Source organism: Salvia splendens, chromosome 12 (genome assembly GCF_004379255.2).
Source record: "Salvia splendens isolate huo1 chromosome 12, SspV2, whole genome shotgun sequence".
Taxonomy (NCBI): Eukaryota; Viridiplantae; Streptophyta; class Magnoliopsida; order Lamiales; family Lamiaceae; genus Salvia; species Salvia splendens.
In genome coordinates this window covers 9,005,653-9,028,995 of record NC_056043.1, presented here as the reverse complement: position 1 = coordinate 9,028,995, position 23,343 = coordinate 9,005,653, and the positions used below count along the sequence as shown (strand labels likewise).

The 23,343-nt window shown below is 40.2% G+C and overlaps 2 protein-coding genes across 2 annotated transcripts; one reads left to right on the top strand and one right to left on the bottom strand.

Moving 5' to 3' along the window:
• The first annotated feature begins 8,311 nt into the window (after window positions 1–8,311).
• Window positions 8,312–11,897, top strand: LOC121758693 (receptor protein kinase TMK1-like). The gene is made up of 3 exons (XM_042154085.1): window positions 8,312–10,908; window positions 11,169–11,700; window positions 11,780–11,897. Exons 1-3 carry the CDS (start codon window positions 8,622–8,624, stop codon window positions 11,781–11,783), a joined length of 2,823 nt encoding a protein of 940 aa, XP_042010019.1. The 5' UTR covers window positions 8,312–8,621; the 3' UTR covers window positions 11,784–11,897.
• Window positions 11,898–22,612: 10,715 nt separating this feature from the next.
• On the bottom strand, window positions 22,613–22,945 carry LOC121757497 (PHD finger-like domain-containing protein 5A). Its single transcript, XM_042153031.1, has one exon. The coding sequence runs from the start codon at window positions 22,943–22,945 to the stop codon at window positions 22,613–22,615; it is 333 nt and encodes a 110-aa protein (XP_042008965.1).
• Between the last annotated feature and the right edge of the window lie 398 nt (window positions 22,946–23,343).

Sequence of the window (23,343 nt, the reverse complement as noted above, 5' to 3'; positions counted from 1 at the left end):
CACAATCAGATTGGTTGTGTCCCTCAGAGGCTATCTTTCTCTTCCATGCATGACAATCTTTCTTCAAATGTCCAGGTTTCTTGCACCAATAGCAAGCTCTGGTTTCCTTCTGAGCATCAGAACTTGAGGGTTTAGAGCCCTCAAACTTCTTCTTGAAGTTCTGCTTCTTGAACTTCTTCACATTCAAGGCCTCTGCAGCTTGAACATTGGAGCTTGCAGAGCCTCTGTTGGCTGTCTTCTGGAGTTCTTTGGCCATCAAGGCTGAATAGACTTCTGCATAGGTGATAGGTTTATCTCTTCCATAGATAATTGCATCACTTAGCTGGTCATACGAGCTAGGCAAGGCATTCAATGTGAGAATGGCCTTATCCTCATCTGATATCTTGACATCAACAGATCCCAGGTCATCAATGATCTTGTTGAACTCCTCTAGCTGCTCAATGATGGACCTATCTCCAGAAAAACTATAGGCATACAGCCTCTTCTTGAGATACAGCCGGTTAGCCAAGGATTTGGCCAAGTAAACTTCATCTAACTTGTCCAAGATCTCTACCGCAGTCTTGGCTTCTTGAACTTCCCTCAAGACCTTATCTCCAAGGCACAGAATCACTGCAGAATGTGCCTTGAGCTGCATCTCCTCCATCTTTGCCTGAGCTTTATCATCAAGCACTGGAGCCTTTCCTTTCTCCTCTGGTTTTGCAAGAACTGCGGCCAAGCCTTGTTGAATCAAAACCGCCTTCATCTTCATCTTCCACAGGCTATAATCATTCTTGCCTGTGAACTTTTCTGCATCAAGCCTTGCTGCCATCTCTGAAACCGTTTGATCCTCTGCAAATCAGCTTCAATATCCCTTTCCCACAGACGGCGCCACTTGTTGGGATTTACGCACACAAGGCTTTCACACACTCAAGAAGATCACACACACACTCACTGTTGTATGAGATCACACAATGCAGAAACACACACACTCACACTTTGAGTATTGAAGATGATAATCTTGGAGAGAAACTGGAAAACTCTTTTATTGATTAAACTCTACTCTAAACTACATACACGGTGAGCTATTTAAAGCTCTACAATCAAGTAGCAACTGCTACTAACTAACTACAAGAAGAATCAAGAAAGCAAGAAGAATAACCGCTACATCTCAGCTAACTAACTGCTGCTCCAACGGCTAGTTCGGCTAGGTTGCTTCTTCCTTCTCGGTTCAAGACCGAACTCCTTCCTCGGCTCAAGACCGAACTCCTTCCTCGGCTCAAGACCGAACTCTTCCTTCTCGGCTAGTTCCAGCTCAAAGCCGAGCTTCCTTCTTCTGCCTTCTTCTTCTCGGCTAGTTCCAGGCTAGTTCCAGCTCGGTAAGCCGAGCTTACCGAACTCTGCCTTCTTCTTCCAACTGAAATGAGCACTCCATTATTACAACCACAATACCGAACGGGAACGCCAAATGCCCCAAACCGCCGGCCATTCAAGCCCGACAAATCGAAGCTTTGGTGTTCTCACTGCGGAAAGCACAAGCACACCAAGGAGCCGTGCTTTCTTCTCGTCGGTTTTCCGGATTGGTGGGATGAGAACCAGAAATCCAAGGCGAGATTGGCTATTGGAGTAACCGAGAACGATGGAGGTACGCTCCCAGCGACCGGAGCGGGCAACTCCGAGGCCACCAGCACTCACGGCCGACCGGAAACGAGAGGCGGGGCGGCTGGGGAAGCAGCGGTCGCGGAATACAGAGGAGGCGGCGAGAGATTTGGAGGTACCGGGTTAGGGTTCTTTAACCCTAACCCCCTTTCACTCTCTACACTTAAGTCCCCCAAAACATTAAAATTGCATAATTTACCCCATACTTTGCAATTAGGCCCCCAGATTCATGATACCTTGCAATTAGGCTCCCAGAAACCTGGAAATACGAAAAACACCCTCCCAAATTTGAAAAACGCATTTATTAGCCCTAATTACTTTGCACCCCTTGAAAACACACATATTGCCTGCATGGCGAAAAATTCGCAGTGTAATACGGGTAGTGAGTGGATTTTTGATTGTGGGGCCACAGATACTATGACTCATGAAAGGAAAGATTTCTCTGTTTTTGATGGGACAATTAAAAGCCAGATTCAAACTGCTGATGGTGAATTTACGTCTGTGCATGGAAGTGGAACTATTGAAATTACTCCGAGTCTGAAACTTAAGAATTGTCTCTATGTGCCAAAATTGTCTCACAAATTGATGTCTATTAGTCACGTGACTAAAGAGCTGAATTGTACTCTACTGATGCACCCGAATTTCTGTGTGTTACAGGATATCAGGACGAGGAGGATAATTGGGCGTGGCACTGAGCGTCAAGGACTCTATTATGTGGACGAGATAGCTCATCAAGGTGGCGCTGCGATGCTTGCTCACGGATCTGCTAGTAGGGAAGCTTGGTTGTGGCACCGAAGATTGGGTCATCCATCCGCGGGTTATTTTAAATTGCTTTTTCCCAAATTTTCACATTTAAAAGACATTTCTTGTGAATCGTGTGTTTTTGCTAAGAATCATAGACAGTCGTTTAAATCCAATGATACACGAGTAAAAAACATTTTTTCTCTAGTTCATGCTGATGTGTGGGGCCCTGCGCCTATTAATGGTGATCATGGTTTTAAATATTTCCTTCTGTTTGTTGATGATTGCACACGTATGACCTGGGTGTATTTTCTGCGAAATAAATCTGAAGTGTTTGAAAAATTTGTCATATTTTTTAAAATGATTCAAACACAATTTCACAAAACAGTGTCAATCCTTAGGTCGGATAACGGGAGGGAATTTGTCAACAAAGACATGGAAATTTTTTTTAAAAAACACGGGTTAGTGCACCAAACCTCATGTCCTTATACGCCAGAACAAAATGGGGTAGCTGAGAGAAAAAATAGAATTCTTCTTGAAATAACTAGAGCTTTGTTTTTTGATTCCAATGTCCCCAAATTTCTTTGGCCGGAGGCAGTAGCTACCTCGGTCTATCTGGTAAACCGTCTTCCCACCAAAGTGCTTGATATGAAAACACCTCTCCAAGTCCTCACGAAACAAACAAAGGTCCCTGAACCCCTCACTCTTCCGCTCAAAATCTTTGGCTGTTCTGTCTATGTGCATATCCCAAAACACGAACGAACTAAATTTTCTGCCTGCGCTGTAAAATGTGTCTTTCTTGGGTATGGGATAAATCAGAAAGGATATAGGTGCTATGATCCGTCATCTAGGAAAATAATCACCACTATGAATTGCAATTTTCTTGAGTCCGAGTATTTTTACCAAACCCAGCTTCGGGGTCAGGGGGAGAATGATGAAGTTAGGAATAGCCTAGGAAATGTAAATGGACCCCCAAGTTGGTTGGTGCCTCAATTAAGCAACTCCACCGTGGAACCAACAGAACAAGCTAGCGTCACCGCCGAGCAGGTCATGTCTGCTGTAGATCCTCCTCAGCCAACCGCGCCTCCATCCAATCCTCCTCCAGTGATATCTGAGGTAACTCCTGAATCCGATCCTGAGAATACATCTATTACCGCTGACAATTCTGACACAGAGGAAGTCACTGCCGTCGATGGAGACACTGGCCGGTATATTCTTCCTCACCGCAGTACTCGAGGAGTTCCGCCAAGGAGGTACAGTCCGGAGAAGATCGGGGCTAAAAGCAGATACTCAGTAGCCAACCTTGCTAAAGCCAATCTCACCGAAATGGCTAAAGCATTCACGGCCGCCCTATATGAAGAAGAAGAGATACCTCAAACAGCAGAAGAGGCTATGCAGATACCCCATTGGAGGAAAGCAATGATGGTGGAAATGAATGCCCTGACAAAAAGTGAAACATGGGACATATGTACCAAACCAGAAGGAGTGCGAGCCGTAGGATGCAGATGGGTCTTCACCATTAAGAGGAGACCTGATGGATCGATTGAAAGATACAAGGCGAGGTTAGTAGCTAAGGGGTACACTCAGACCTATGGGGTTGACTATGCAGAGACGTTCTCCCCAGTAGCCAAAATGAACACGATCCGAGTCCTGTTCTCTATTGCGGCCAACAAGGAGTGGCCCCTTCACCAGTTCGACGTTACTAATGCATTTCTACATGGAGAACTTTCAAAGCCAATATATATGGAAGCCCCACCAGGGTTCTCTGAAGATTTCAAGGGCGGACAAGTGTGTAAACTCAAGAAGACGCTATATGGACTGAAACAATCTCCTCGAGCATGGTTTGGGAGATTCACCGAAGTGATGAAGAAGTATGGGTACAAACAGAGTAACTCTGATCACACTCTGTTTCTAAAGAAGAGGGGAGGAAAGATCACCTGCCTGATCATCTACGTGGATGATATGATCCTCACCGGCGACGATGAGGAAGAAATCAAGATGTTAAGGCAGAACCTGTTCTAAGAGTTTCAGATGAAGGATCTCGGATTACTAAAGTATTTTCTGGGAATTGAGGTGTTGAGATCGAAGAAGGGGATCTTCATTAACCAAAGGAAGTATGTGCTCGACCTGCTAGCGGAAACGGGGATGCTGGACTGCAAGCCAGCAGATACTCCTATGGTGCAGAATCATGGGCTACAGATAGTAGAAGGAGCAGAACCTACTCATCGTACGAGATACCAACACTTGGTTGGTAAGCTGATCTACTTGTCTCATACAAGGCCTGACATTGCATACGCAGTTGGAGTTGTGAGTCAATTCATGCACAAACCTCAGGCAGCTCATTGGGAAGCAGCAATGCGGATCGTTCGATACCTAAAAGGAACTCCGGGGCATGGGGCGATGTTTAAGAAACATGGTCATATGGACATATACGGATTTACAGATGCTGACTGGGCTGGAAACCCGAATGATCGAAAGTCAACCGCAGGGTACTTCACATTCGTTGGTGGAAATTTGGTCACCTGGCGAAGCAAGAAACAAAAGGTGGTAGCATTGTCAAGTGCTGAAGCAGAATTCCGAGGGATCAAAAGTGGATTGACTGAGATCCTGTGGTTAAAGAGGCTAATGACCGAGTTGGAGTTGGTAACTTCGGGACCCTGCAAACTGTTCTGTGATAACAAGGCAGCTATCAGTATATCTGAGAACCCAGTACAGCATGATCGAACGAAGCATGTTGAGGTCGATCGACACTTCATCAAAGACAACATTGAAGCCAAAATTGTGGAACTACCGTTTGTCAGATCAGAAGACCAGCTAGCTGATATCCTCACCAAAGCAGTGGACTCTCGAAGCTTTCACGAAGTATTGGGCAAGTTAAGCTTGGATGATCCCCTCACTTAACTTGAGGGGGAGTGTTGGAAAGAAATCAAAGAAGAACCAAATCACAAGCAAATATTCACGGAGATATGAAATTAATTGTAATTACCGTGCAATAAGGAAACGAGTACTAGGGTAAATCTTACCATATTTTGTAGAGGCTCCTCCCTATATAGAACATTGTAAATCCGTGACAATACTCAGAATTGAATAAAAAGAAAGCCTTTTAACAATAATATTGACATGGAAACAAAATAGTTTTATCTCATAGGGAAAAAGATGAAATTTAGCAAAATAATTTTGATCACATGGAAACAAAATGATTTATCCCTTGGAGAAAAAAAATCTTTCGTATTATTGCTTTTATTTTAGTTTTCATTTCCTTTGCAAAAATAAATTCTCTAATATATAAGGTAAACTAATTAACTAAAACTGAAATCGATTAGTTTCAAATTAACTATAATTGAAAATAAACAAAATTACTACTAATTAAATCTTGATATTTGATGATATTTTACCTAAAAAAAATTAATCATATAAGGTAAAACGCTAAAATGGGTTTAGATTTAGTGTATGATTGGAGAAGTTTTATACACTAAAAATGAGTTTTGGTATATGATTGGAGATGATCTAAATCTAAAACTCTATTCTTATATCAAACCATATATATTATTTCCAATACTTAATCTTTATAACATTCTAATAATATAATTTACCATATCAATTTACAGCTTGATTATAGCTTTTTGTATTCTCCCTAAATGTTGACCTTCACCAAATTTGGCTGGAGATAATCTTCTCATCTCATTTTCTTTGTCGTTTGTGAACAAATGCTTACAAACTATGTCTTGTTGTTGAAATTAGTGAATATTTTTTCGAACGTCGACTCTATTGTATGGCTTTGATATGACTACATACACATTAAAGACATTTATCTATCTTGTTGCGCACCAATTTAATAGGGAAATTAAATGAAATTAATTTTAAAATAGGAGTAGTAAAAAATTTGGCTAGGTAAAAGTTGATGTCACTTCTTGAATTTAGGCACGCATCACTTAAAACATAACAGTTAAAAACGTTGAGCCGATAGAAATAGCCAAAATTAAGTATAAATACATGAAATAATCGAAAATTACCTAAATGTAATTACATGCAAAATAGTCAAAATTTTGACTATATATAAAATGCCAAAATATGAACTCAATGGCCAATGCATAGCTTTTATTCCACTCAGTTGGCAAAAATTGTATATACATTGGAAAAAAAACATTAAATACGTAGAAAACACATTAAATATGTAAACCCTAAACATTTTTTTTCATAATATAACTCTCCTAATTACTAGACGAAAAGATTATGGCGATACTAATAGACAAATCGTTCACTTTTTTTCGGGTGATTCAAAGAGCTTTAGAAATTAATTTTATGATACTTGTTATGTACTCTTTATATTCAATTTTGTAATAAATTTATTCCTATAATTGTTAAAATGCGACATAGGAGTAATTTCTTCCATTTAGTCTTTCCTGTCAAGCATTTCCTCATTCATTCTCCCATAATAATTGTCGACGAGAAGTGATCCATATGAAAGAGTTGTGTGAGTGTGTGACATAATTTTTAACCCCGTAGCCCCAATCAAATGAAACTATTTCAAATTTAATGAAAAGAGCATATGTAAATGACATTTTCTTTTTTATGTATAGAAAAGGCCTAAAATTTAAAATGGCATAAGTTAATATAGAACACACTTATACTTTGCTAGTTGAGATCACAAATACACCTCAAGTATACAATTAACATAAGAGACCATTTGATTACTGTCCACAAATTGCAGTTACATTATTAATTAAGTGAGTATCAAGCGAAGGTTACACACATGTGCATGCTTTGATCATGCTGGTTCGGACCAAATCACAAGCACTAGATGACGTTGATTTGAATTTTTTTAATAATCCAAAATAATTATACCCACCATTCCTAAAAAGTATGAACATTTGATTCGACAAGAGTTTTAATATATATTCCCTCCGTCCCACAAAGATTGTCCCATTTTTCCATTTCAGTCCGTCCTACAAAATTTGTCTCATTTCACTTTTTAACATTTTTTGTAGTGAACCTCATATTCCACTAACTCATTCATACTCACATTTTATTATAAAACTAATATATAAAAGTAGGACGCACATTCCACTAACTTTTTCAACTCACTTTTCATTACATTTCTTAAAACCCGTGTCCGGTCAAAGTGAGACAATCTTTGTGGGATGGAGGGAGTACTTGGTAAAATTAGAGAGAGATAAATGGTAGTGTAAATAGAGTGGACTCCACATCATTAATAGTGTAGTTAACGGTATAAGTTGTAAATAAAATTATGTATATGAGTAATGTATTGTTTAATTATTCAAAAATTAAAAATTTCATATTTTTCAAGGATTAACTAATAAGGAAATAGTTCGTACTTCTAAAGGACAAATAGAGTAATTTTTAATTCTTGGTTTTTTCATTTATAAATACTCATTTTTCAATTTTAATTTTGAAGTAACATGGTTTAACTATGTTAATATATAACTTATTTCGTTATATAATTTGTAATAATTCAAAATAATGAAAATATAATTATATTAAATTATTATTCTCATTAGTTATTTGTAAAGACACACATTTCTCATTTTTTGGATCTAATTATATAATTGTTGTTGTTTTAATAAAATGTTAATTTTTATATAAGTATGAATCAATTTGATCAAAAGTTATAAATAAAATGAATTAAAAGTAAGAAAAATAGAAAAGTGGATAAATATTTCAAGTGCTCAATTTTCTGAATGCTCAATAATTTGTCAAATTTTTAGTATTCAATGCCATCAATGCCTTCACATTTTAGAAATCTCATTCCGTAATAGTATTGTTTTACAAATTTATAAAATTATGACATTACCAATACGTATCAATTTCGAATTAAATATACAAACCCATAGATTGTGATGATTTGAGGGGTCGAAATTTGCTGTAATAAAACAAAGTCAAACGTAAAAACAGTAATAAATCATGAATTGGAAAATGGTCCCAGACACATGTGCCAACTGTAATCCTCCTCTTCTTCTTCTTCTTCTTCTTCTTCTTCCTCCTCCTCTCCTCTCAATAAACACAAACACTCTATCTCCGCACTCCTCTTTTATGGCACTCACCACTTTCCAGATTCCCCCTTTCTTCCTCTCCCCAACTCCAAAAAACCTACGCTCTTTTACCAGAAACTAAAAACGGAAACAAATTCGGAAAATAATCTCTTATCTAAAATAGACCATTTTTCATTTCTCGAACCCTCATTCTCTTCAACGCCCAAAATCAATCGCCTTCCAATTCCTCGTCGGATGGCATCAAGATTGCTTTTTTTCGTCGTCTGCTCGTTCCTAGCCACCGCCTGCCGCTCCCAATCCGGCGACGCGGCGGTGATGCAGGAACTGAAGAAGAGCATCAACGCGCCGAGTCAACTCGGGTGGACTGACGCGGACCCCTGCAAGTGGAAGTCGGTCTCCTGCTCCAGAGACAGCCAAGTCGAACGGATCCAAATCGGGAACCAAAAGCTGCAGGGCTCGCTTCCCCCTTCCCTCGCCAAACTCACCTCTCTGCAAATCTTCGAGGTCATGAACAACCAGCTCTCCGGCCCCCTCCCGAGTTTCTCCGGCTTGAGCTCGGTCCAGAGGATCCTCCTCAACAACAACAACTTCACCTCCGTCCCTCCCGACTTCTTCGACGGTATGAACTCGCTCTCAAATGTCAACATGGATCAAAACCCCTTCAGCTCCTGGCAAATTCCGGCCAGCCTCAAGAGCGCCACCAATTTGCAATCCTTCTCCGCCACTAACGCTAATGTCTCCGGACAATTACCCGATTTCTTCGATTCCGAGACGTTTCCGAGCTTGACTAGTCTGCACTTGGCGTTCAACAATCTGGAGGGGCCATTGCCGGCGTCGTTTTCCGGCTCCTCGATGCAGAGCCTGTGGCTGAACGGGCAGAAGGTCGGAATGAACGGCTCCATTTCGGTTGTCCAGAACATGACTCTATTGACTGATATCTGGCTGCACAGCAATGCTTTCTCCGGCCCCTTGCCTGATTTCACGGGGTTGATTCAATTGCAGAAGTTATCGTTAAGGGATAATAGCTTGACCGGTCCAGTTCCCGACTCTTTGGTTGGATTGAAAACCCTAGTTTCAGTCAATTTGACCAATAACAAGCTGCAAGGGAAAACCCCCAAATTTAGCGTGCCGGTTGATATGTTTCCCGGTAGCAACAGCTTCTGCTTGCCCGATCCCGGGATAGAATGTGATCCGCGCGTTAATACTTTGCTTGATGTGGTGAAGGATTTTGGATATCCTGCTATATTTGCTGATAACTGGAAAGGGAACGATCCCTGCAATTCGTGGAAGGGGATTACCTGCATTGGCAAGAACATTACTGTGGTGAATTTTAAAGGATTGGCTCTCTCCGGGGTTATTTCCCCGAATTTCGCTAAGCTTGCGTCTTTGCAGAGGCTGGTTCTGTCGAATAATAACTTGACCGGAGCTATTCCGAATGAGCTCACTCAATTGCCTAATCTTGTGGAGCTGGATATTTCTAATAATCAGATTTATGGGAAGGTTCCTCAGTTCAAGCCTGGTTTTGATTTGAAGACTGCTGGGAATGTGAACCTGGGCAAGGATGGCCCGGTGACGCCTAGTGGAGGCGGTGGGAAAGGGAACTCAGGCGGGACATCCACCGGTGGCGGTGGTGGTGGGTCGGGGAGTGGCAATGAGAAGAAAACTTCTACGGGAGTAGTTGTAGGTTCGGTTGTTGGGGGAGTGTGCGCGCTTGCCCTTGCTGGAACGCTGGTTTTCTGCGTTTACAGAGGTAATCGCAAGCACAGTGGGAGGGTTCAGTCTCCTCACACGACGGTCATCCATCCGCGCCTCTCGGGTTCTGAGGATGCTGTCAAGATCACCATTGCTGGATCGAGTGTCAATGGTGGTGGCGGTGGGACGAGTGAGACCTACAGCCACGGGAGCAGTGGCCCAAGCGATCTCCACATTGTCGAGGCTGGTAACATGGTGATCTCCATCCAAGTACTGAGAAACGTGACGGACAATTTCAGTGAGCGGAACATACTGGGGAGGGGCGGATTCGGGATTGTCTACAAGGGTGAGCTGCACGACGGGACTAAGATTGCTGTGAAGCGGATGGAGTCGGGCGTGATCAGTGAGAAGGGGTTGGATGAGTTTAGGTCTGAGATTGCTGTTCTCACAAAAGTGAGGCATAGGCATTTGGTTGCTCTGTTGGGGTATTGCTTGGATGGGAATGAGAGGCTGCTCGTTTTCGAGTACATGCCTCAGGGGACGCTTAGCCGGTTTCTGTTCAACTGGAAAGATGAGGGTTTGCAGCCTCTGGAATGGATGAAGAGGCTCACGATCGCGCTTGATGTTGCTAGAGGGGTCGAATATCTCCATGGTTTGGCTCAGCAGAGCTTTATTCACCGGGATCTTAAACCGTCTAATATTCTACTTGGAGATGATATGAGGGCTAAAGTAGGAGATTTTGGACTTGTAAGGCTTGCTCCTGACGGAAAAGCTTCGATTGCTACCAAACTGGCCGGAACCTTTGGATATCTTGCCCCAGAGTATGCAGGTGGTTCACTTGTTTCCTTTGATGCTATCAATTGCTTTTCTTATATGTTTTGCTAAGATTTTTGGTAGCCATGAGATTATAAATGCTTTTATGTGATACCTCTGTTTCAAAGATCACATTTTTAGCTGTGAGTTGTTACATGTTTGAAAGAAATGAGTTGAATAACTGATTCTTGTTGAATTCTTGTATGATTATGTTGATTTAGCACAGAAATGTTGGTGTTTATTGGTTTAAAATGTGTTTTGCACTTGTTGTTGTAGTAACGGGGCGAGTGAGTACTAAGATCGACGTGTTCAGCTTTGGGGTGATTCTAATGGAGATGATAACGGGAAGAAAAGCATTAGACGAGTCGTTCCCAGACGACAGCCAGCATTTGGTTCCGTGGTTCAGGCGCATGTTGATCAACAAGGAGACATTCCGCAAAGCCATTGATCAAACGATTGAACTGACAGAGGAGACGTTCGGTAGCATCTGCACGGTAGGAGAGCTGGCCGGGCACTGCTCAGCTAGGGAGCCGTACCAGAGGCCGGACATGGGGCATGTGGTGAACGTGCTCTCGTCTCTGGCGGAGATGTGGAAGCCCTCAGAGCCCGCTGATCCAGAGGACGTATATGGAATCGACTACGACATGACCTTGCCTCAGGCGCTCAAGAAGTGGCAGGCGCTAGAGGGAATGAGCTTGATGGACGGCGATGCCTCCTCGTCTTACATGGGGAGCAACGACAACACTCAGACGAGCATACCCACCCGGCCCTCCGGCTTCGCAGATTCATTCACATCGGCAGACGGCCGGTGAGGCAGAGGCATTTTTTGCTAAGGTGAATGAATTCGAAGTTGGGTTAATTAATCTGTTTTTTTTTTTTTGAAATAGGTAGTATCTATTGTTCTTTTTTTGTGGGGAAGGAATCATGGATTTGAGGTTTGTTAATAGCTTTTTGAACCTCCAATTTCTGCATTTAATGTTGTATAGTAGTAGTATTATATGATTTCATGGTTGGAGGTTTTTTTTTTTTTCCTTCACACACATGCATCGGAGAGTTCGTGATACATTCGACAAGCTAACCAGCCCTTTCCAAGCCCCTCGTGGTTCGTAAACGGGCCGCCAACCAGCCCCTTGTGGTGGGTAGACAGGCCGCCAACCAGCCGTGCACCTTCGGCAGGTCTACGCCCGTGAACCCCGCCATCCGAGATGATGCCACCCGAGACGGGTCTACGCCCGTGAACAGCCGCCACCCGAGACGAGTTCCAGGCCCATCAGCTTGCCAAGCCCAAGGAAACAACCTTGATCAGGCCCACATGGGAAATTAATCCCAAGTTGCACCATCCAGGATTCAAACTCAAGACCTCTTGGATGGTGACATATCCTTGCCTCCCTTCTCAACTAGTTGAACGAACTAGGAGGCTTGGATATTTCATGGTTGGAGGTTACAAGTTCATCATTGAAGAGTGTTTGGTGAGAGCAAAATTGTTTAGTGTGTGCAAGTATATATGAATAAAAAACAAATTATAAAATATAGTAGCATTATAAATTATATGGTGAAGAATGATGTCAGAGGGAGGATTGGGATGTCTGGTGCTGTCCCAAATAATTTTTAATTTATGTTATTTTATTTTATATTATAAAATAGAAGTAAGTAAAATGGATAAGAATCATAAGATGGCGTTTTCTTGATTTTGTTTGCTTCCCAATAACCCTATGATAGGATATTCTAGAAAGAGAGAAGAAGAGTTGAATTGGTGACAGCTTGATTGATTTAATATGATTTTCTAAGTGGATCTGTGGTAGTGCGTGACAGCGGATTTGTCGGCGCTAATTAATTTTTCATTCTGCGTTAATTAAGCTGAATTGTTTTGACTAACAACCGTAGAGTGTAATATTTTTTGGACTCTTTTTTGTAGTGCACGCCGTTGTGTAACCTTTGCGTATTATATGACACAAATATTATACTACTAATTTAATATATGATGGTTAATGATTTTGTATTTTAGTGAATTTTTAATTGTACTTGTGCTTAAAATCAATGACTTATTATAGTTAATACAGTATGACTTATTTGTGTATCTAAGCAAAGTCAGCTTATATTAATACAAAATTAGCGTAGTCGTGGAGAATCTGTACCATGCCACGTGTTGGGAGTATATGTATTTGATTTTTTTCGAAGAGAATGGAATGGAATGAAATTAAATGATTTTATATAAAGTGAATTTATTCCGAATATATGGAGATCAGATGCCTTCATACAATCGTTTATATGAATTCATTTCCTTTTCACTTTATAAATTGATAAAAATAAATGAAGAGTCTAGTCTGTCTACGTCTATTAATTTGCAATCAGTAGTGTAATCAAATTGTCTAATATCGCTATCACTTCTATCGACAGATTTCCAACATTATTTTCTATGCATTGGACGCCTAACTGTCGTGCCTGTCTTCTTATGTTACGTCAATTTTTATAAGAAGAGTTCTTTTCTTTACAAAGTTGTGAAAAATTACCAAAGTCTTACATAATACTCCTACTTACTTGTGTATAATCCTTTGCAATTTTATGCTCAATTATATGCACTTTTCTTATGCTTGGCAATGTACTTTTATGTTATGTTTTCTTGAAACATGTAATAAATTGACTTATGATCATGCACTTATTAAAATAAAAGCAACGCCAACAACTTAAAAAATGCGATTTGTTTTTGTATCATGGAATATATGAATCGATCCATCTCATAAATCCTATGGTTCAAAAAAAAATTCACATTTTCTCAAGTTCTTGGTCACTCTTATAGTATAAGTAAATGTATAACTATAACTCAAATTGTTACTCCATAAGATTTAGAAAAAATAAGTATTCCTAGACATAAAATTGTTTGTAATGTTTAAAATTGTACTCCATATAATGTAATGTGTGGAATTATGGACCACCTTTTGGGCTTGGAATTAATTCGGCTGGACCGTTTTAATTGATGGCCCGTTCTAAGTGTAATGAGTCCAACTCTTCTTGGCCCATTACTTATGGAGCGTTTACCCGATGGCTGCCACGTGTCATCTTCACCCGGATTATGGCGCTGAGCCGTTGGATTGTGAGGTGTGTTTTCTCTGAGTCTTTAATCGACTCTCAACTCTTCACTCACTCATTCGATTCACTATTCTCTCTCTCTCTCTTCTCAAGCTTTCGCTCTGCCTTCTCTCTAAGAAACTCTCTCTCTCTCTGAAACTCTGGCCGATTTTCTTCTCCGATGGCTTCGATCTCTTCTTTTTGGTGAGGATCGAGTGTTATCTCTCAACCTCTGCGTTGATCTGGAGATTTGAGTGAGTTCAAACGGTTGAGTTTGTCCCTGTGTGATTTCTGGGAGGTTTATCGGTTGGTTTCTTAGATTCGTGAGATCCGAGGGTTCTTGAGGCCTTGTGGCTGTGATTGAGTCAGATCTGTGGCGTGAGGTGGCTGTAAGTGGTAGCAGTCGGGTAACCCTAGCTCGGGGTTTAGATTGGTTCCACGGTGCTCCCTTGTGACTTGTTGGATAGGACGGAGGAGGTCCTTGGCCCTGGTGTAGTCGTGGTTGCGACCTGAGCCATTTCTCTGTTCCTTGTGTTCTGTTTTTGTGTTTACAGTTTTAGATCCATTCTGGATCTGTTCTTTATATTACTAACTGATTTCTTGAGTGCGCAGGTGAATTGTGGTGAGAAGCCTGGTACTATTGCAAGAGGTTAAGCCTTGTAATAGATTAGGGTTTAGTCTACCAATTCTTGTACTCCCTGAATTGTTCTTGTTTATAATATTTGGTATTGTACTTGGCTTGTACCTTCTGAGATTAGCCATCCCAGTCTCTGTCATATAAAAAGAGGTCCCGGTAATTAGTGAACCCCGAGAAATCTGATCCCTACAGTGGTATCAGAGCCACGGGGGGATTACTTGGGCACGCCGGGTCGCTAAAAATTAAGGAGGTGGGCTCGTCAGAGTAAAGCTCGGCCTCCGGTATAGGCCCAGAGGTAAGACGGTTACACCTTAACGAAGGGTAACCGCTCTGGTAAATTGGCTGAAATCCTTAAAACTTTTACTGCTTTCTAGTTTAGGATTGGGCAGTTGTTTCTGGTAGATACCACTGGCCGTGGTCTAGGCTTATGTGCTCCAGTGTTTCTGATTTGCTTCTTGATGCATTCCTGCTTAACTTGCTTCCGTTGATTACAGTCTGTTGTGTGTTTTCTCATGTCTTGTGTTCTAAGTTGGTCTCTAAGAGCCCAAAATCTGTGTCTTGAGTGAATTACCTATCCACCCTGCACTGGTAACCGCCTTGAGTGACCCCCTGCGCCCCCATACATTGGGTGATTGCGAACTGGGAAATCCTCTTGCCGGGGTGTACGTGACAGATAGGGAGGAACTCAGTTTTGACATTTTCTGTGGGGTTTCTGGAACCACTTGGAACTGTGTTGGAGTGCTACTTGCCTGTGTGTTGTGTGCCTGGTTTGCATCTGTGTTTTCTGCATGAGAAATACTTGTATATCTGTTTTAAGTGGTCTCTCTAAGTCCTGTGTTCTTAAGTCCAGCTTCTGTGACAGTAGGGTTGTTTGCTGTGCTTTCTGGATTGCTGGTATTGTTTTCTGTGTGAAAGTTTTCTTAAAAATGACTCAACCAGTTGGTATTGTACCCTTTAATGGGAAAAATGATTTTACTATCTGGAAACAGAAAATAAAATGTATTTTAATTCAGCAAAAAGTTTTCAAAGTTGTGGAGAGAACTATTCCTGACACTAAACCTGCTGAAAAAATTTCTGAAATGAATGAATTGGCCAGATCAACCATTATTTTAAACCTTTCTGATTCTGTGATTAGAAAAGTTGGGTCTATTAAATCTGCTTCTGAGCTATGGCAGAAACTTGATACTTTGTATATTGAAACCTCAATGTCCTCCAGAATGTATTTACTTGAAAAACTTTTCAAATTCAAACTTGATCTTTCTAAGGACATTGATGATAACATTGATATTTTCCAGAAACTTGTTCAAGACATTAAAAGGTCTGGTGACAAGACTATTGATGAATATACTAGTATTGCTTTGATGAATGCTTCCCTGACTCTTATAATGATGTTAAAGCTGCTATAAAGTATGGTAGGGATAGTGCTCCTCTGGACCTAATCATCAGTTCTTTAAAATCTAAGGAAATTGAAATTAAGAAACATAATGCCTTTAAATCTGCTCAGTCTAAAGCCCTGCATGTTAGGGGTAGATCCCAAACCAGAGGGGGTAATGATAACAATAAATCTAATGATCAAGGAAAGAAGAAAGGAAAGGGAAGGTCTAGATCTAACAGTAGGAATCCTAAGGCTAATAGAAAGTGTTTTAACTGTGGTGAGGTAGGCCACTACAAGAAAGAGTGCCCCAACCCTAAGAAGCAGAAACATGGTAATAATAATCTGGATTCTATTGCTAACCTAGCTAAGAATAATGATCCTGAAGGAGTGTGCTTCATGACTCATGATATTCTGTCTGTAAATTCTTCTCTGGGTTGCTCTTTTACTGAAAATGATTGGCTGATTGATTCTGGATGCACCTATCACATATCTCCTTTTAAATCTGTGTTTTCTGATTTTAAACCTGTAGAAAATACTTTTGTTTCTATGGCAAATGACAAGAAGTGTCAAATTCTTGGCATTGGTACAGTGTGTTTAAAATTCAGCAATGGCTATGTGCTAAACTTGAACAATGTGAGATATGTGCCTGATCTGTGTTACAATTTGCTTTCCTGCACTTGCTTGGAGCTTGATGGGCTAGAGGGTAAGTGGGGGCAGGGAGTTATGAAGATCTGTAAGGGTGCTATGTGCTTGCTTAAAGCTGTGAAAAAATGTAATCTATATGTGTGTTCTGCTCAACCTTTGGCCTGTGTGAATAATGTCTCAAGCCTGGCTCGGGTTAATAAAGCCATGTTGTGGCATAATAGACTTGGTCATATGAGTGAAAAAGGTCTAAATATTTTGAAGAAAAATGAGTTGCTTTCTGAAAATGATTTTCAAAATAGTCTTCCTTTTTGTGACACTTGTGTCTTGGGAAAACAACATAGGGTGTCTTTCCCAACACCTGTCACTGAAAATATCAGTCACAGTGTGTTAGAATACCTACACATGGATGTGTGGGGTCCAGCCTCTGCGTCAACTCATTCTGGGTCAGTCTATTTTCTGTCCATAATTGATGATTTTTCAAGGAAAGTTTGGTGTTTCTTAATGAAAAACAAGTCTGAGGTCAGTGATAAGTTTTCTGCATGGAAAAATCTTATTGAAAATCAATCTGGAAAGTCTATCAAAGTGATTAGGACAGACAATGGTCTTGAGTTTTGTAATTCTCAAATGGACTCCATGTGTACTCAGTTTGGAATTAAAAGACACAAGACTACCCCCTATACCCCTCAGCAAAATGGAGTTGCTGAGAGGATGAATAGAACCCTCCTAGAAAAGGTTAGGTGTCTCCTGTCTAAGAGTGGTATGTCCAAAAAATTTTGGGGTGAAGCCCTACTGACCTCAGCCTACCTTGTAAATAGGTCTCCTTCAGTCCCCCTAAAGGGAAAGTGTCCTGAGTATGTTTTCACTGGTAGAAAAATTTCTCTGTCTCATCTTAGGGTGTTTGGCTGTAATGCCTTTGTTCATACCAAGACTGACAAGTTAGAACCTAGGTCCAAGAAAGGAGTCTTCCTAGGTTACCCTGAGGGAGTCAAGGGTTATAGAATTTGGAACAGAAGTGAGCCTGGCTTCAGGGTCATTATAAGCAGAGATGTCATCTTCAATGAAGATGAGTTCCCCTGTGTTAGACCTGCCCCTGCCCCTGATACCACTCCTCTAAGTGTGGACAATGAGCCTCCTAGTGAGGTGGAGTCCACTGATAACCTCACTGAGGTGGAGGTATCTGAGGATACTCCAAGTGAGGTGGAGCAATTTTGGGTTCCAAATCCTATCACCACTGACCCTGCACCTGAGCCTGACCCTCAACCTGAACCTGAGCCTCAACCTGAGCCTGAACCAGCTTTACTTGATGACCAAGTTGTTAACCCTGGTCCAGACTTGAGTGATTATCTCCTGTCTAGAGATAGAGTCAGGAGACACATTAGTCAACCTGAAAGGTATACTGGTTTGGTTAACCTGATTTCTTTGGCTTTTAATGTGCATGAATCTGATGGTGAAGAGCCTCAGTCTTATAAACAGGCTCTTAAATCTAAATTTTGGAATGAATGGCAAAAGGCCATGGAAGATGAGATGTTGTCTTTGAAAGTCAATTGTACCTGGTTACTTGTTCCTCTACCTGTTGGTGCTTCTGTTGTTGACTGCAGATGGTTGTATAAAATTAAAAATGAGGTAGAAGGTCTTAGGTACAAGGCCAGACTTGTGGCCAAAGGGTTTACTCAACAAGAGGGGGTAGATTATACTGAGATATTTGCTCATGTTGTTAAATTTACAACTGTTAGACTTATGCTTGCTTTGTGTGCTCATTTTGACTGGGAACTTAAACAAATGGATGTTAAAACTGCTTTCCTGCATGGTGACTTAGATAAGCCTATCTATATGAAACAGCCTGAGGGATTTGTAGATCCTAAGTATCCCAATCATGTTTGCCTGTTAAAAAAGGCCTTATATGGTTTAAAGCAATCCCCTAGACAGCGGAACATCAAATTTAATTCTTGTATGCAAAATCTTGGGTTCATGAGAAGTACCTTTGATGCTTGCCTATATGTGAAAAATCTTGATAAAGTTCATGTGTTTCTGTTGCTATATGTGGATGATATGCTGATTATGGGACCCTGCCTTAAATCTATTAAGTATGTGCAATCTGCTTTATGTGATAACTTTGACATGAAGGATCTTGGGGATGCACAAAAGATCTTGGGTATTAATATTCATAGGAATAGAAAGGATTCTGTGCTTGTGTTTCACCAAGAACCATATGTGTTTAAAATCTTGCATAAGTTTAACATGTCTGCTGCTAAGTCAGCCTCTGTGCCCTTAGCTGCTCATTTTCTGTTGAGTAAAGATTTATGTCCAAAGTCTGAAGCTGATATCCATGCTATGAAAAAGGTTCCTTATGCTAATGCTATAGGTTCTGTGATGTACTTAATGGTTAGTACTAGGCCTGACATTGCTTATGCTGTTTCTTGCTTGAGTAGATACATGTCAAACCCTGGACCTGTGTACTGGGAGGCCCTGAAATGGCTTTTGAGATATCTGAAACATACTTCTAAGTATGGTCTGTGTTTTATGAAGAGTGATGATGGTGTAAATCTATGTGGTTTTGTTGATTCCAATTATGCAAATGATAGGGACAAAAGAAAGTCCACTACTTCTTATGTGTTTACTGTTTGTGGTTCTTGTATAAGCTAGAAGTCTCAATTGCAGCACATAGTAGCCCTCTCCACTACTGAGTCAGAATATATAGCCATCACAGAGGCTATGAAGGAAGCAATTTGGTTAAAGGGAGTTCTTTCTGAACTTAAATTCTTAAAATTTGTTCCTGCTTTATATTCTGATAGTCAGTCTGCTATTAACTATGCAAAAACCCTGTTTTCATGATAGAACTAAGCATATAGATGTTAGGTTCCATTTCATTAGGGATGTTGTTGAGAAACAAGAAATATTGTTGCATAAGGTGCATACTGATAAGAACCCTGCTGACATGGGAACAAAGTGTTTACCTGCTGATAAACTGTTTAGTTGCATTAAAAGATTGCATTTTGATTGTGGTTAGCATGTACATGTGCATGTCCCGGGGGAAGACCTTGTTGGTCCTCTAGACCTTGGTCTACTAGAATCCCAAGGCAAAGTTAAAGACCTACTTGACTAATGAGCTTTGTCTCTTTGGTGTCTTGTTAGGCAACCTGGTTAGTTCTTGACTAATGAGCTCTGCCTCTTTGGTGTCTTGTTCTAACCTTGTAGGCTGTGATGAAGCAACACGATGACCAAGGCTCTCCTCTGTTTACCAAAGGTAGTCCAAGGTGGAGTATGTGGAATTATGGACCACCTTTTGGGCTTGGAATTAATTCGGCTGGGCCGTTTTAATTGATGGCCCGTTCTAAGTGTAATGAGTCCAACTCTTCTTGGCCCATTACTTATGGAGCGATTACCCGATGGCTGCCACGTGTCATCTTCACCCGGATTATGGCGCTGAGCCGTTGGATTGTGAGGTGTGTTTTCTCTGAGTCTTTAATCGACTCTCAACTCTTCACTCACTCATTCGATTCACTATTCTCTCTCTCTCTCTCTTCTCGAGCTTTCGCTCTGCCTTCTCTCTAAGAAACTCTCTCTCTCTCTGAAACTCTGGCCGATTTTCTTCTCCGATGGCTTCGATCTCTTCTTTTTGGTTAGGATCGAGTGTTATCTCTCCACCTCTGCGTTGATCTGGAGATTTGAGTGAGTTCAAACGGTTGAGTTTGTCCCTGTGTGATTTCTGGGAGGTTTATCGGTTGGTTTCTTAGATCCGTGAGATCCGAGGGTTCTTGAGGCCTTGTGGCTGTGATTGAGTCAGATCTGTGGCGTGAGGTGGCTGTAAGTGGTAGCAGTCGGGTAACCCTCGTTCGAGGTTTAGATTGGTTCCACGGTGCTCCCTTGTGACTTGTTGGATAGGACGGAGGAGGTCCTTGGCCCTGGTGTAGTCGTGGTTGCGACCTGAGCCATTTCTCTGTTCCTTGTGTTCTGTTTTTGTGTTTACAGTTTTAGATCCATTCTGGATCTGTTCCTTATATTACTAACTGATTTCTTGAGTGTGCAGGTGAATTGTGGTGAGAAGCCTGGTACTATTGCAAGAGGTTATGTCTTGTAATAGATTAGGGTTTAGTCTACCAATTCTTGTACTCCCTGAATTGTTCTTGTTTGTAATATTTGGTGTTGTACTTGGCTTGTACCTTCTGAGATTAGTCATCTCAGTCTCTGTCATATAAAAAGAGGTCCCGGTAATTAGTGAACCCCGAGTAATCTGATCCCTACATGAATGAGAAAAGCATATTTTATCTTTTAGTACATGGAGGTCGACATGTCACGTCGGAAAAGGACTTGGATTCCTAGTTTTGAATTCGACGGCACAAATCAACAATATTTCTAAGTTTTAATTAAGGCTCATAGTAATAATATTTACACATCATAAACATGTACCAAACTAGCTCTCAATCGGATAAAGGCTAAAATTTATTTAATTGTGTTTGTTGTTATAGTATTAAAGTCTAGTATGTAATATCTTTCAAAATATCATGTAGGTAGCATGTAGTAGAATTGTAATAATTTCATTTATACCTAAAAGTATTAAATAGTAGGTTGTTGATAATGATGGAGATAATTATTACCTACAAAGCAAAACAACAATGAGTCCAATTGATTTTACCTGCTTTTGTTGAATCACACCATCTTCACTTATTGCACCAATAATTCACTCACAAAACAGAACAGCCCCTTGATTTTCTTTATTCAAATTTATGCCTACATTCTCCTAATAGTAATGTGGAGAAATAGATTCGTGAATGCATTTTGAAATTGGTGAATGAGAAATTATGATTTGAAATGAGTTTTCTCTCAACTTTGATTGGGCACCACTCTTGGTGGCTTGCCATCCCACAACTTTAATTTTTATGATCTCCTTTCAATACCACTTTTTAGCTTTTCATCAAATTAATCTCCAATAAAAATTATACCATCTCTTAGAGGTATTTTTTGCTTTATCTATTATTATGTGTATTTATATCAATCAATATCTATAGACTTATACAACGTTTAACAGAAAAGAATTGACGTAAATCTAAAGAAATTAAAGGGATGATTTAAATTAAATAAGAATCTGAAGAAATATGGGTAATATAATACTACTAGAATAGAGCATTGATGCATAATAATTATCTTTTTGGTATATGTTATAAGTATTTAATTAGTCATGACCATATTAAAAAAGGGATATGAACATTTTTTATTCAATTGAGGGCATTACTTTGTGTTTCAAACACAGTTTTAAAACACGTCTCCATTTTTGTGTTTCAACTAAATTTAAAAGACGCAAATAAAGTATATGAGAAACAGAAAATATGAAAAGATACATTAACCTAAGAATGCTTTTAATTTTGCCTAAAATTTGGTCATTTTATAAAGGATATAGGAAATACAACATAGGAATCCAATTAAAGAGAGGTCATTGAGTCATTGAATATAGTAATTTAGAAATATGTAATTAAGAAGGCATAAATTATATTGCATAATAGCACAAATTACGCTTGACGCATTAACTTGTTCATAAAGTCACTAGCCTATATAGTATGCAATTAAGAAGACATGAATTAAGTAGTACTATTTAGTAGTAAATGGAAGAAAACAACTATAGATTAAAAACGCATAAACTAAGCAATAGAGTTGTTCATACATTTGACTACTTTAGGGACATTGTTTAGGGCCACGTTTCTTGATTTCTAATATATCTTCCATTTCTAAAAATGCATAAACTAATAGTAGTTTTATTTATTAACAAATATAAATAAATATGAAAATTTAGAAGAAAAAAAAGGTAAAATAGCAAAAACAAACGTTTACAGCAAACACAATGAGCACCATTTCTTTAAACCAAAAAATCAACAAACATAGTGTTGGAATAGAAAGGTAGAGAAGAATACTACTAGATTCCTTCAGATGACGATCTCATACACTGTCTCACCTCAGATCAGACCAGGGAATATATAAGTTTCCTAAACATAAACTCAGCATAGATCACCATTTCTTGAAACCATATTTCTTGCGTTCGTAGAACAGATCTGTTTTAGCACTTCCCAGGTTGATTATCTTGGGACAGCCATCACGATCCTTCTCTTGCTGTGTGCACTCTTTGCAATAGTATGCATCTGATACCCCCACCCCTCCACAGATGACACACCGACCTTGAAATGATCCATAATTGCACTCATCGCATACCCGGACAAGGGTGCAAGGGCGCACATAGGAATCACAGATCACACATTTTCCATCACATTTCTCACAAAGCCGTCCAATTGCTATTCCAGGCTGCTTCCTGCACATAATTAGATCAGGATGATGCTTGGCCATGACTCTTCACGTAGCTCTTAATATGCCTAAGGAAGTTGCCAACCTGTTTCATGTACAAAGAGTCAAATCAGTAGCTGCGAACAAATTGTATAAGCAAACCATATAAAGACGAGTGTGTGATTCAGGTAAATCTTTTAGAAATCAAATGAAGGGAACTTCTTTGCTCAAAAGCATCAGTCTCATATAAGTTACCGGCCATAATTTCCTTGAAAGCAAAACAGAGAAGGAAAATGGAAGCCCTTTCCAGTAAATCAATTCAGGATTAAACCAGCCACCCAGACTAGTGAATCAAGTGCACTGCTTGAAAAAACTCCCCTCAGCTTCCAGGGGAAAGGAAGAAAAAAAAGTTGACAACAAACACAATTTTACAGACTGTGTCTGGACAGCTAAGCTTTTCA

Bases quoted from the DNA above. Each gene is read 5' to 3' on its own strand.
- LOC121758693 (XM_042154085.1), top strand. From the start codon at position 8,622: ATGGCATCAAGATTGCTTTTTTTCGTCGTCTGCTCGTTCCTAGCCACC. The intron at 10,909-11,168 runs GTGGTTCACTTG...TTGTTGTTGTAG, and splicing joins TCTTGCCCCAGAGTATGCAG to TAACGGGGCGAGTGAGTACT.
- LOC121757497 (XM_042153031.1), bottom strand. From the start codon at position 22,945: ATGGCCAAGCATCATCCTGATCTAATTATGTGCAGGAAGCAGCCTGGA.